The following is a 13,976-nucleotide window of genomic DNA, read 5'->3' as shown; positions in this document are numbered from 1 at the left end:
CCTCAGTAGCATGGGTGTCTCCGTTGTCCCAGCATCGTTTTGAGGAGAAGGAGGGGTGGTCTTCCAACAGCTCCACAAGTGTAGACAGTTGTGAAAAACATAATACACAGTCCTGCTAAGGAAGGATTTTTTTTTTGGCAATGTTATAACTCCTTTAAAGAATAGTGAGGGGGCCGGCTCTGCGGCTTAGCAAGTAAAGCTGCCGCCTGCTTTGCCAGCATCCCATATGGGCACCAGTTTGAGTCCCCGCTGCTCCACTTCTGATCCAGCTCTCTGCTGTGGCCTGGGAAAGCAGTTGAAGATAGCTCAAGTCCTTTGGGCCCCTGCTGCTGTGTGGGAGACCCAGAGGAGGCTCCTGGCTTCAGATCAGTGCAGCTGCAACTGGAGTAGCCATCTGGGGAGTGAACCAGCAGATGGAAGACCTCTCTCTCTCTCTCTCTCTCTCTCTCTCTGCCTCTGCCTCTCTGTAACTGCCTTTCAAATAAATAAAATAAGTCTTCAAAAAAAATAGTGAGAATTACAAAGGCCAGTGAAAGGGGAACACATACTTTGGGCAATATCTTAAACAGCCATGCCTTAATCTCCATCTTAAACCATGCCTACTCCCAGAGACTTGATGGTTACCTTGGATACAAGGCCTCCCTCACCTGGAATTTGGAGAATCAGCACTGTGCCACAACAGAATTGTTATTTTGATCAATGACTTGTTTTGGCTCCGAAGGCACTCATTTGACTCAGCCCCTTCTGAGCTGGAGAGAGTTTATTTACAGGGCTCACTGACAGTTCTTGATGAACGCTGGCTACATATTTGCCTTTTTTTTTTTTTTTAATCAAACCTTTTTTGAAGGTATATTGAGCCACAGAGACTTTGGAAAAACCTGGAAACAAGTAGGGATCAGTGTTCATAAATGTACAATGCACAAAGGATCAATAATTTGAGAATGATGGCCTTCTATGGGCTGTTCCTGTCTAACCCGTGGCCTTTTGTTCATAATGAATCTTCGGGACTTTCTCCCCAAGCCAGATACTCTCACCCTTTATCAGCAACCCACGTCTTGGTAAGAATTTTCATACTCTTGTCATCCCTGATCTTTCTAGCATGTCTGACTGAAGGTGACTACTCATGGTATGTTAAGTGAATGCGCATTTATATGCTCAATAATTAATCTACGCAGGAATAAATAGATGAACAAGAAACCATCATTACCTCTTCATCCTCAACTGGCTCTCAGCCTCCCACTCCTTTGGTCTGCTCTAGGGGACTCGGGGAGAAGCAGAGGGTAGAAGGACTGGTGCTGGCCTCCCTGAGCACATTTATGTCCCGGTCCTATCTGCTGTCCTGGGCAGAGGAGGAAAAAAAAGAGCAAAGGTGAGCTGATTCATTCAGTGGCACAGACTCTCCAAGGCAGCCACCTGGGAACCAAGGGTACAGGTGGAGGAAGACACCTGCCTGACTCCCCATTTCTGTCCTGTCTCTTGAAATGACTTCTTGACTAGCCACTTCCACTCAAAGATTTTCCTATCCAGATTTTCCTCTCCTTCCCTCCCTACCCCTAACAATGGCCCATCCTATATTTCTAACTTTTCTCACCCTCCTGTCAGGATAAATACCACCCACCAACTTGTTTTGATTTTAGCTAAGTAATGTAGGCAGATATTGATTAGTTCTTTGGCCCTGAATCCTTTTTTTTTTTAAATAAAGATTTATTTATTTACTTGAAAGAGTAACACAGAAAGAGATAGAGAGGCAGAGAGAGAGAGGTCTTCCATCCCCAGATGGCTGCAACGGCCAGAGCTGCACTGATCCGAAGCCAGGAGCCAGGAGCTTCTTCTGGGTCTCCCACGTGGTTGCAGGGGCCCAAGGACTTGGGCCATCTTCTGCTGCTTTCCCAGGCCATAACAGAGAACTGGATCGGAAGTAGAGCAGCCGGGTCTCGAACCGGCACCCACATGGGTTGCTGGCACTGCAGGCAGCGGCTTTACCCGCTACACCACAGTATCGGCCCCTGGGAGAAACTTTAAGTTAAAATTTATATTTTATAACGTGATAATTTGGTGATAACGTCACACTCACTGGTACTAAATGTCAGTACATTATTTCAAAATTTGGGAAACCTTTTCATCACACACTTTGCTGAACAGTCCTGTCTTCCTTCATTCTGTACTAAGAGGGCTCATTTTGGAAGGGTTTGGGCCGTGAAGCTAATTCATTTTCAAGCATGATTCAGAATGGAACTACTAAACACTGCTTCCCTTCTCTTATCATCATATACCCAGTCTCTTCCAAGTGCTTGCATTTCCATAAAAAGAAAAATCACATGAGAAGCATGTGGGTTAAATATAAAATACATTTTTAAAAAATTCCGAAACAAGCCAATGTAGTCTGGGTTATCTGAGTGTATTTTTGTATATTTTTAGTTCTGTTTCTCCAAAGAAAATCTACATGACAATTTGGTGGAATTATTTGGCATAGTTCTTATGATTTAATATTCATAGGTTGTGCATTTGAAACAACATAATAAGCTTTTGAGAAGAAAAGTGTGCGTTACCTCACTTAAAAATGTAAATTCTGTCAGGGATTGTGTTCTGAGAACTAAGCTGCTGCTTTCTGCTTGAGAAAAACAGATTCCATGGAGCCTGCTATATAAAGCATGGACTTAGCAGAGTATAAACATCTTTCTGATTATAACGAGACACATCATTTGTCCCTTGTTTGTTGACTTTAATGCTATTTTTAACACTCTCAGTTATCAGAATTTTTTTCTAGTGAAGACACATTCAATAGTAATGTAAAGTCAAGTAATCCATTTCAAATGTTAAAGACTCTTTAAAACTCTTAATTGAATGAAAACCCCCATAATCATTCTGGATTTCAAATCATACTTTTGGTAGACTTCAAATACATTTCTACCAATTGCATGATGTCTGGAGACCTCTAAGATTTTTATAACCTGAAGGCCTCCAGTTGGTCCGTGCTGCTATAGATGTTAGTGACCAAGGGCAGGCTAAATGCTTTGTGTGTATCTTCTCTTAATTCCTCAAAGAGATCTCATGGGGCAAGTTCCCTGGCCAGGATCGCACCAGTAGTAGGCAACAAAGTCATGATCTGAGTGTCTGATTGTGAATCGTACATCTTAAACCACCACGCCATCTCCCCTTAAATCCGTTCCCGTTATATTGATTTCATTTGATTGCAGTGTCCTGGAATAAGGACAAACACAGGCCTGGGGTAACTGGCTACTCTGACTAAGCCAACCTGGGCCTCCAGGGTTCCCTAGGAAGACACCGGGGATGTGCAGCAGGCACTGGTTGCCTCGCCTATAAAGTGACTCCCCTGCCCTTGTGCCAGTTGTCCCTGGAAGTTACTGTTGTCGATATCTGTGATCCTTTTGTAGGAAAAGCCTTTTCTTCCACGTGCTTCCAGCCCCGTATTTTTATGCAGGTAACATAAATGCCAGGGGCAGCCTTGAACAGAAAACTGTCAGGGAGGCAGCCTAAGCAGAACTGGCAAGAGGGAGTGCCAGGTCCTGGCTTTGCTTGAATTATAGAGGCTCCATGGACTAATGGTACCTGCAAAAGTCTTAGTAATACATATAAACTTTTTAAATATATATAAACTTTATTTTTAGAGCAGCTTTAGGTTGACAGCAGAATTGAGTCAAAGGTATGTACTTCAGAGTAGAACAATTTGTTATAGTCATTGAACCTGCATGCACACATTAGGGCCCACTGTTTGTGTTGAGCATCCAGTGGGTTAGGATGAATTTCCAATGCCATATTCTCACCATCAGAGTATCATACAGGACAGTTTCATTGCCCTAAACATCCTCTGTGCCCCACCCATTCATTCATCCCTTCTTCTCCCTGGCCCCCTCACAGCCACTTGTAGTTTACTGTCTTCATAGTCTTGCCTTGTTCAGAACGCATCTCAATAGTTGACATCATACAGTTTGTAGCCTTTTCACATTGGCATCATTTGCCTTACAATATGCATTTAACTTTCTTGCATGTCTTTTCGTGGTTTGATAGTTCATTTCTTCTTAGCATCATCTGGATATACCAGTTTATTTATCCATTCACCTACTGAAGGACTCTTGGCTGCTTCCAAGTTTGGCAATTTTGAGTAAAGCTGCTAAAAACATTCACATGCAGATTTTTGTGTGGATCTAAGTTTTCACCTCCTTTGGGCAAATGCCTAGGCATAGGATTACTGGAGTCAATTTTTTTTTAAGATTTTATTCACTTATTTGAGAGGCAGAGTTACAGACAGAGGGAGAGACAGAGAGCAAGGTCTTCCATCTGCTGGTTCACTTCTCAAATAGCTGCAATGGCTAGAGCTGGGCCAATCTGAAGGCAGGAGCTTCTTCTGGGTTTCCCACGTGGGTGCAGGGGCCCAAGCACTTGGGCATCTTCCACTGCTTTCCCAGGCCATAATCAGAGAGCTGGATTCAAAGAGGAGCAGCTGGGGCTTGAAGTGACACTCATATGGGATGCCAGCACTGCAGGCAGAGGCCTAGTCTACTATGCCACAGCGCCGGCCCCCTGGACTCAATGTTAAGTGTATGTTTTGTTTTATAAAGCTGCCACCCTGTCTTCCAACCTGCTGATACCATTTTGCATTCACACCAGGAATGAGTGAGCATTCCTCTTGCTCCACATCCTTCCCAGCATTTGGTGGTATCAGTGGTCTGGGATTTGGCCATTCTAAAAGGTGGACAGTGGTGTCTCGTTGTTCTCGTTTGCATTTCTGTGATGGTATATGGTGTAGAGATTCCTTCCAGATGTCTCTTGCCATCTGTGTATCGTCTCTGATGAGGTGTCTGTTAAGGTCTTTGGCCCATTTGTAAAAATCAGGTTCTTTGTTTTCTTATTGTTGAATTTTAAGAGTTCTTTGTGTATTTTGGCTAATAGTCCTTTATCAGATATGGCTTTTATCGATGTTTTCTCTCAGTTTGCAGCTTGCCTTCTCATTCTTTTAAGTCTTGGATGCTTTCAGGGCATCTTGGGTGAGCCTCCATTTTTGTATACCCCCTTACCAGCCATCAGGCAGCAGGTGGTCTCCCCTAACAGCATACCATCCTAGGGTACTTTGGCACTCAGTGGAAAGAGTTACCTTTTAGGGGCATGTGTCAACTGCAGAAGCCATGGCAACCAGGCTGACTAGGAGGCCCTAGAGCAACCATCTGATCATGCAGTTTGCCAACATGGTGACCTATTGATGTCACCATCCCGTGGCCTTGTCATCTCAGATTGGCTTACATAGTCATGTAAACCCTCTATTCTGAAGAAAACTTTAAAGAAGTATTCCTTTTAGCAAGGACAGTTCATGAATAACTTGTGTTATAAATTAAGAATATTACCAACTTATTCTAAGACTCGATCTACACAAGAGCTGCATTCAGCTCACAGCTGACTAGCCAGGTGAGAAACGAGACTGCTTCTCAGCGCTGAATTATACAGATGAATGTTCTAGCCAAAGGCAGTCATAGTGGTCGATAACTTCAGCAAAGAAAGCAAAAGTTGGATTTCCAGGGGAGAGTGCCCTCGCAGCCTTCGAGACATGCTGAGATCCTTTGACAAGATAGGGATGAAAAGATGACGTTACCACTCAGTCTCTTTCACAGATCTCTATGTCCTCAGGAGTGCCACGAGCACTAGTATTATTTTCTAGGAGTAGTAATGCCATCATTACATCCATGACTAATTCTTTGCTATTTCCAAAGCATTTTCAAATCTGTCATCTTGTTTGAACCTTATGCTATTCTGCTGGCTATATATGCACTGGTTTGTTCATTTATGTAACAGCTATGTATTATGTGCCTTCTCTGTGCAACTGTATCCTGCCAAACTAGCTCAGCTTGATAGATTGATAATTGATGCTCATATTGTAATGAGCAGATTGAGGTCTGGAGAGTGGCTAAGCGGTTTGTCCCCAAATCTCACCACTGGTGAGGGCCATGCCAGGACAAGACCAGAGAGATTTTGAACCCCTGCTCGATTCCCCATCCTACCTGAATTTTTATCCTCCTGTACTCAGGCAGCCAACAGTGCCTCCTTCCCTGTAGTCACCACTTAAGCCTGAGAGACTGAAATGCCACAATGATGCTGATGTTACTATATGACAATCAGGTGAGTGTAGATTTTGGCAAGCCATGGAAACAAAACACTATCAGTCAGTAAAGGAGGAAAGACCAACTAACCAACTTAGAATGTGCACATGCAAGGTTAGCATTTGCAGTGCAGGGAGCCTTGCCTGCAGAGAGTACCCAGGAAACCCTGCGTTTGGAGAGTGTTTCTATTGCTCTTATTACTATGTAGATGCTCTCTTAATCTCACTCCACTTAACCCATACTTCTCTCTATGATGGAAGCCAACCAAAACTTACGGCACACTGGTTGCGTACAATACAGAGATCATTCTAGAATATGCAGGCCTTCTGTTCCTACCACTGTATGGCTGTGCAAAGTGCTTCCAATCCTGTGTGAGCTGATCTTTTGAATATGAAACTTTATGTTGGCAAAAAAAAGGAAAAAATATTTTAATAAGCATGAATTCTTTCTTTGAAAGTCACCATGTGCTTTGTGACAGTTCAAAGAATGAATTGCTAAAAAAATTTTTTTTGTTGTTATAAAGTTGAGGTGGATGAGACAACTATGAGAGAGATTGGGGGAATGAAACTCTAAAAGGATTCTGCACTTAGAAGACTGCCTGTCAAGTAATTCTTAGTTCTCATGCCACTTTAAAGAAACCTAAACTAGGGGCTGGCGCTGTGGTTCAGCGGATTAACACCCTGGCCTGAAGTGCCGGCATCCCATATGGGCGCCGGTTCGAGACTTGGCTGCTCCACTTCTGATCCAGCTTTCTGCTATGACCTGGGAAAGCAGAAGATGGCCCAATACCTTGGGCCCCTGCATCCGCCACATGGGAGACCTGGAGGAAGCTCCTGGCTCCTGGCTTCGGATTGCTGAAGCTCCGGCTGTTGCGGCCAATTGGGGAGTGAACCATCGGATGGAAGACCTCTCTCTCTCTCTCTCTCTCTGCCTCTCCTCTCTCTGTGTAATGCTGACTTTAAAATAAAATAAATAAATTAAAAAAGAAAGAAACAAAAACTAGAAACTGTAAGTAAAACATTAAAGCTATAATTGATACAGTCAGGAGACCCATTCTCAAGGGACAGGTGACAGTTCTTCCAGGAAGTTGGTGCTGAGAGTTTCCCAGGAAGTGGTGGGTGACTTGAACACCAAGAAAACATACCTGTACTTTAAGAGTATCAGTGGCTGATTTCTATAACTCAGTGTTGTCCTGAACATTTAGTTCATTAGTAGAGAAAATTTGACAGGCAAGCACTCCTGCAGTACTGAAATATGTCTGACTTATGAGTTGTTACCTCCAAAAACCGTGATGCTAAATGACAGCATTGATGGGAAAAAAAACCCAGAGCTGTGCCCCTGAGAGTTGCCTGTACTCCTCAGGATTAACACATAATTTGCATAACGAGTAAAAAATGAAATTATGAAGTCCTAGAAGTACAAAAACTCTAGAAATTCCAAGATGATGCTGACAGAACATTTAGCCAAGCATGGCCCTTCTGAGCCCTAGGTTGTGGGCAGCTGCACAGGATACACACCCATGAAGACCACCCTGCTGCCACTGACGAATTGCCACTTAATGTCACTGATAAATCAGTAGAACTTTAAAAAGAAGTCTAGTCAGTACTAGTTTTTTTTTTTTTTTTAAGCTATATTTATTTGAGAGGCAGAGTTACAGACCATGAGGGTGAGAGACAGAGACAAAGGTCTTCCTTCTGTTGGTTCACTCCCCAAATGGCCGCAACGGCTGGAGCTGCGCCGATTCCAAGTGCTTCTTCCCGGTTTCCCATGGGGGTGCAGGAGCCCAAGGACCTGGGCCATCTTCTACTGCTTTCCTAGGCCTCAGCAGAGAGCTGGATCGGAAGTGGAGCAGCCAGCCGGGACTTGAACCAGCACCTGTATGTGATGCCGGCGCTGCAGGTGGTGACTTTACTCCCTGTGCCACAGTGCTACCCCCCACATTTCCATATATTTAGTGTGGAATGAGAAGTTACAGATATTTACAAAACAAATCTAAGAGTAAAACCCTTCTGCACTTTTAATATTATTCTTTTCTTCCTTTTCTTTTTTTAATATTTCCCATGTTCACAGAACCACACCAGGTCAGCAGGTGGTGGTGGGTTTTTTTCCTTTTTGTATGTTTTTTTTTTAAGAAACTCACTTTTTGAGTCCTTGCTAAGCATTCACTTTAATTTTCATAGGAACATTTCCCCTTTTTTTTCATACTTACATTTCATGGCTTACATAGTAAATACTTCACTGAGTTTCCTAATGAGTTTATCAGGTAAAAACAGATGTGAAAAGTAACTTGATACCTGGGGGGAGCAGAAAGTTATAAATGTGCTAGAGAGTGGAGTGGGTTAGCAGCTTAGAATATGCTGTATATTATAAGCACTTACTGGTCTATTACAGAGGGAACAGAGAACTTACAGCTGGCTGATAAATGGAAATGCCAGCTGGCCTTCCTCATGTTGGTTGGGGATTATTAGGTAAATAAATCCTTTCCACTACCCTTCTTGTTGCATCCCCCATACAACTGACTATGGGAGAAATAGCATGAGTCACAGACATCCCCATGTGACTTCTGATTTGTAGTTCACATTTAAAGTCCATGTTTCCATGGCGTCTCACTGTGCCTCAGTCTCTGTGTCTCTGGAGGTACCCAGTGGGTAGGGGAAGTCTCTGCATTGTGCCCGTTGTTTTAGTTAGCATGTCCAAAACTTGCCTTACAATTTGGGGAAAACTTCTTCATGTGCAGTATGAAACTTCACTTTGTGTAAATTATTATTAAATTGGATCACAATGCGAAGAAAGATGAGGGTGGTGAAGAATGAGCTGCCATTTTGAGGTCCATGTCCCCAGCCAAAGATGGTTTGTGAGGCTGAGTGGCAGGGAGTGGCTGAATCTGCTTGGTTTGTGGCCTTTACTTTTGCCAGGGAACTTTCTGGAGCATCAGTCTATAAATGGGAAGAATAATAAGAGGTAACAGATTGGCCAACATTTGTTGAACTTCCCATCTGGTTTTCAAATGGTCTATTAATTAAAGACCAACTGCTTCCAGTCACCCACAAAGGAAGACGACAGAGTCCCCTAGGGACAAAGCACCACCTTCAGGGTGCAGAAGGAACTTTTTTTAAAAATAGGATTTATTTCTTCCATTTTAGTTTTCTGAAATTTTCTTCTTTTATATCCAGGGGTTTTAAAAAAATTTTTTTTTAAGTACTAAGGAACTGTATGAACCTCTGTTAAAAACTGAGCCTATGCAGGCCCCAGGCCTCTCATGGCCGAGCTGCCGGGGACCCCCTGGGAGGCAGAGGCCTCTGAGGGGAGGGTCCCGGCGGGGAGGAGGGAGGCTGAGCTCCGTGCGCTCGGGGACCACGGCTGGGCGTGAGCTGTGCGCGCTGCGTGCTCGCCTCGGAGCCTCGGCTGAAATTCCACAGCCCAGACCTCGAGGATGGCCAGGGCTGGCTCGCGTGGGGTCGTTCTCCCTCCCCGGCCTCAGCGGGAAACCCGGGTCCGCGGCGGGAAACGCTGACTCAACCTCTCCGTGTTCTCTCCCTCTCCCGTGCAGGCAATGTGACTGGAAACAGTAACTCCACGTTCATTTCCAGCGGGCAAGTGATGAACTTCAAGGGCGACATCATCGTGGTCTACGTCAGTCAGACCTCGCAGGAGGGCGCGGCGGGGCCGGGGGGCGCGGCCGCGGAGCCCGTGGGCCGCCCGGTGCAGGAGGAGACCCTGAGCCGCCGCGACTCCTTCGCGGGCAACGGCCCGCGCTTCCCGGACGCGTGCGCCGGCCCCGAGGCGTGGCCCGGAGCGGGCATGCAGGAGCAGGGCGCGCCCGGGCCGGAGAAGGCCTCGCGGCCCGTGCAGGAGCAGGGCGGGGCCGAGGCCTGAGCCGGACCTCGGGCGTCCCTTTGTCCTCCGAGGCAGCCGCAGGCGCCACCGCGCGGGCGCGGGGGAGTGGGCGGCCGGACCCCGCCCCGGGTCCACGCTTCCCGCCCTCTGCCTTCCGAGGCCAGGAGCACGCGTGGCTGCACGCGCGCCGACCTCGCTTGACCGAACGCGCGGGCCGCAGGGAGCCCCCGCCGCCGGCGCCCGGGGCAGGAGGGCCGCTGGCCCCGTGCATCCTCCCCTCCCGACACCGCCGAGCACCGGGACCTTCTCGGAAGATCACCCGACGTCGCCTGCCCTCCTGCTGTTCCCAAAAGTAAATGTGTTGCTACGGCTCACCGGTGCCCACGGCGCAGGTACAGGCAGCTGCCGTCGGCCCCCGCCGTTTCCTTTCCTCCCGTCCACGGTCTTTGTCCTCTCCCCCTCGCCCGCGCCGTTCTCAGCACCTCGCAGTCTGGCCCTCTCGGCATCTGTTTTTACCGCGTCTTCTGTTGGGGTCTGCGGCCCCGCCCTCCCCTATTTATGTAACAACATACTAATTGATGCTTTCCCCCACTTTTTAAAAGTTGTTTCAGGGTGTTTTTCCCCTCAACAATTCTTGCAGGAGGGACAGCCTCCTCGTATATTTCCCTTCGCACTCCTGCCACGGCGTCCTGGTGGTGGCCTTCCCAGGTGTGTGTCCAAGCACCTTCAGGACAAGGTTAGGTATGGGAAGCCCGGGGCAAGGTGCAGGGAACAAGTGGAGGGACTTTGATTTTCTGAAAAATAGTCCGCGTCTCCATGTTCTCGGAAGGAAAGCAAAAGGAGAACTTGGCCTTTTCCTACTGTTGTTAAGTTGGGTTGATTGTTGAGCAGGCCCCGAGTTCGGTGTGTGACCTTGTCCCTCCACGTGGTTTATCTGTCCTCGCTGCCAGAGGGAGTCAGGTACTTGGTAAGAAAGTCTCCGAAAGCCCAGGTTCTGCAGCGTGGCATTCTTAGTCTTGATGTCTTTCTGGAAAAGGCATGAAAAGCAAAGCAAACACGGGGCTCACCTGCACACAAAGTGAAAAAGACGGTGCCCGGGAAACTCAAGAAAGAAGAAAATCAAAATATAACGTTGCATTTGCTCTTTCTGGATAAGAATGACATAAATGGGTTCAAGAGTTCTCTTATTCTTAAATAATTATGCACCTGTAATTCAGCCTTGTAGAGGCGGAAAACATTCCTACTATTTTCCAGTGCCTTTAAATTAAAAATCAAGTCCTCATGTTGTGAATGTAAGAACATGTATTACCCTAAATGTGCTTTTTTTCTTGGTGTGTGTTCTCTTTTGAGGAAGCTTAAAGAGTATAAAGCAGACAAAGTCAACTGGGTAGTTTTAGTTATAATGGCCAATGACTGTTGGTTCTCAAATACTGGAGAAAAGTTGAAATTCCTGAGCATATTCAAAGTAATTTTGCATATCTGCTAGGTTATGAGAATGTTAATAGTGGTCATTGTCCACAAGTGTCCCGCCGAAAAGAACCACCACCGACCACTGATCTCCCCCTCTTAGTTGCAGTTCTTCTGGAAATGCTGGGTTGGTAGCAGTTGATGATGGTTTTTAATGGAGAAGCAGAGAATGGCTGTGTAATTGATGGGACTCCTTAGCTGACATGAAAAACTGCAGGAAAGAACTGCGTTGCCAGGATGATCAGCAGGTAGAAATTTACTATCTGATCTGCCCTTTTAGTTAACGTCCATCCACAGAGATGTTCTGAGACCATCACACCTTTTGATATGGAATCTGTTAAACACAGCTGCTGTTCACAAAGCAGAATGCTGAGCGGAAAACCCACGTTTCCACTAGGACTGTCATCGTCTCACTAAGAATACTTCACCTTTCTGTGCTTACATTGTTGTTTCTATAAGGATGCAGTCATGATAATTTATAATGGTTCCCCTACCCAGAGATATCAAAGGGATGTGACAATGAATGTTAAAATAACTTGAGCTCCTTAAATGAAAGGTGCTGTAGAAATACATAAGGGTCTATTTTCAGGAAAAGGTAATATTCTTTCCCGCACTGATCCCTACTAACTCTGTATTGATCCAAAGGCAATTAAACGATAGGAAATGTATAGCATTGTAGGTCTGTGTCTGTGTTATGGAGAATATGTGACAAATGTAAACAGAATGATGTGAAAGCAATAATGAAAAATTATTTGGGAAACATGATAAAGAGATTATTAAACATATATTTGACCATAAAAGAATTTTTTCATGGCTGTTTTGGAAAGCCCCACTGTATGAGAACTGAACACCAAAGGTGGGAGGTACGGAGACCTAAGAAAAAGGCTGACAACCCAGGATTTCACAAAATATAATGTATTATGGGTATTTGTGGACAGAAGCATTCATCTTGGGGACCACAAAACAGAAAAAGAGGAGAGGAAAGAGAATCTCACACCATAAGGCAAGAGAGAAGGGGTTTTATAGACAAAGGTGGTGCATGGCTAATTGGAATGCTTCTGGACTTTCACATTCCAAGCATAAGAGAAGAGACATTCCAGGCATCATATAAAAGTAGCAGATTCTTAATGGCCTTGCTTGCCCCACAGGGTTTGGAATAGCCTGCACAGTCACCCAGAAGGCAAAATTACAATGGTGTTGTCTGAGATGGCTGCAGTATGTCCAGCTGGATCCCTGCTATGGTTTGCTAAAACAGGGCTCATTGTAGAATCATAACTCAACTTATTCTTGACCTTGTTTTGTTTTTTTTTGCTGTCTTATTTGTGGTTCCCATGACAACCCACAGACAATGTGGGGAGCAACTCTGACTAGACTAAGTTACTGGAATTAAGACTTATTCTATGCATCTGCTCTCCCACAATATGGCGCTGGGAGAGGAGAAAACAGCTTCTACACAGCTGCCTCCAGTTCAACCAATAAACAGCAGGACCTGCTCCTGATTGGAGGAGAGCAGCGTACTCGGCATGTGGGTAGCAGAGTTGGGATTGGTGGAAGAGGACTATAAAGGAGGAGAGAGACAACATGCACCAGGAACATCTAAGGGGAACACCTGAGGAACATCTGAGCAGCCCCCGAGAGAGCCGGTCGGCGGTGTGCCGCTCCCCTGCGGAAGTGGGGAAAGTGGCAGGGGGCACCGCCCTTCCACGGAGGTGGAAGGATCGGTAGCCAACCTGGGAAGAACCAGCAGCAAACCAGGGAAGGGCTGAGCAGACGAAAGAACAGCGCAGGGTCCTGTGTCGTTCCTCCACGAAGAGGGGGAGTGACAGAAAACACTTGACTTAATGTTATATTGGCTGTTGATCTCTAAAGAAAATTTTATAAAATGAAGCTTGGATGTCTAGTGAAACAGCAGAAAGGGATATGGAGTATAGTGTCTTCTCTCCACACTTAACTCTACTGCTAGAAGAAGGAAGAATTCATTTCTCTGTTTACCTGCAAATGCAAAAAGCCATTTGAGTATGATGTGTGGGAACTTTTGTGTGGCGGGAGTTGGGGTGGGGCGAGGATCTTGCAGTGTAACACACCATTCCAATATCCAGTGGCTTAAAGCACCATTTCTTTAGCTCACGATGCTATGGGATGGATCACCTTGGGTGGTTCTTGAGGCCTGGCCCAGCTCGACCAGACTTGCTCCCCATATGCAGTGAGCAAACTGGTTGCCTGAGGGGTGGCTGGCTGGCCTGTGCTTTCTCCACATGGTCTGCATCCTTCCAGCTAGCTAGCGGGGCTTGTCCTCATGGTGATGTCAGGGTCCTGGGAAGAATTGCATAGTGACATGGTGTGGCATGGAAAAGGAAAGAATGGGGGACCTTTTGCCATCTGTCTACCACAGGGATGTTGTTTGCAATAACATGGTACAGAGAAGAGTGCATCTAGGGAAAGACAAGAGGAACATTCCCAATCCTTAGTAAGTGAATGGTTGCTTCTTCGCTGATTGAGTTTCTTTGATGCCCAGTGTTGTGAATTCCTACAATAAGACAGCCACCCATACTTTTACCTAAG

At 45.8% G+C, this 13,976-nt stretch overlaps 1 protein-coding gene across 2 annotated transcripts in view; it reads left to right on the top strand.

Moving 5' to 3' along the window:
• The window catches only part of TNFRSF11A (TNF receptor superfamily member 11a), a 60,439-nt gene extending 48,225 nt beyond the window's left edge, over positions 1-12,214 (top strand). For both annotated transcript variants that reach the window (XM_008261434.4, XM_051851145.2), the window contains one exon: positions 9,661-12,214. In XM_008261434.4, coding sequence (XP_008259656.1) covers positions 9,661-9,986 — 326 coding nt within the window. In that variant the 3' untranslated portion in view covers positions 9,987-12,214. The remainder of the gene's footprint in view (positions 1-9,660) is intronic.
• The last annotated feature ends 1,762 nt before the right edge of the window (positions 12,215-13,976 follow it).

This window comes from Oryctolagus cuniculus, chromosome 10 (assembly GCF_964237555.1).
Source record: "Oryctolagus cuniculus chromosome 10, mOryCun1.1, whole genome shotgun sequence".
Lineage (NCBI taxonomy): Eukaryota > Metazoa > Chordata > Mammalia > Lagomorpha > Leporidae > Oryctolagus > Oryctolagus cuniculus.
Note: the sequence above shows the minus strand (reverse complement) of the source record. Positions and strands in the feature narration are given on the sequence as shown.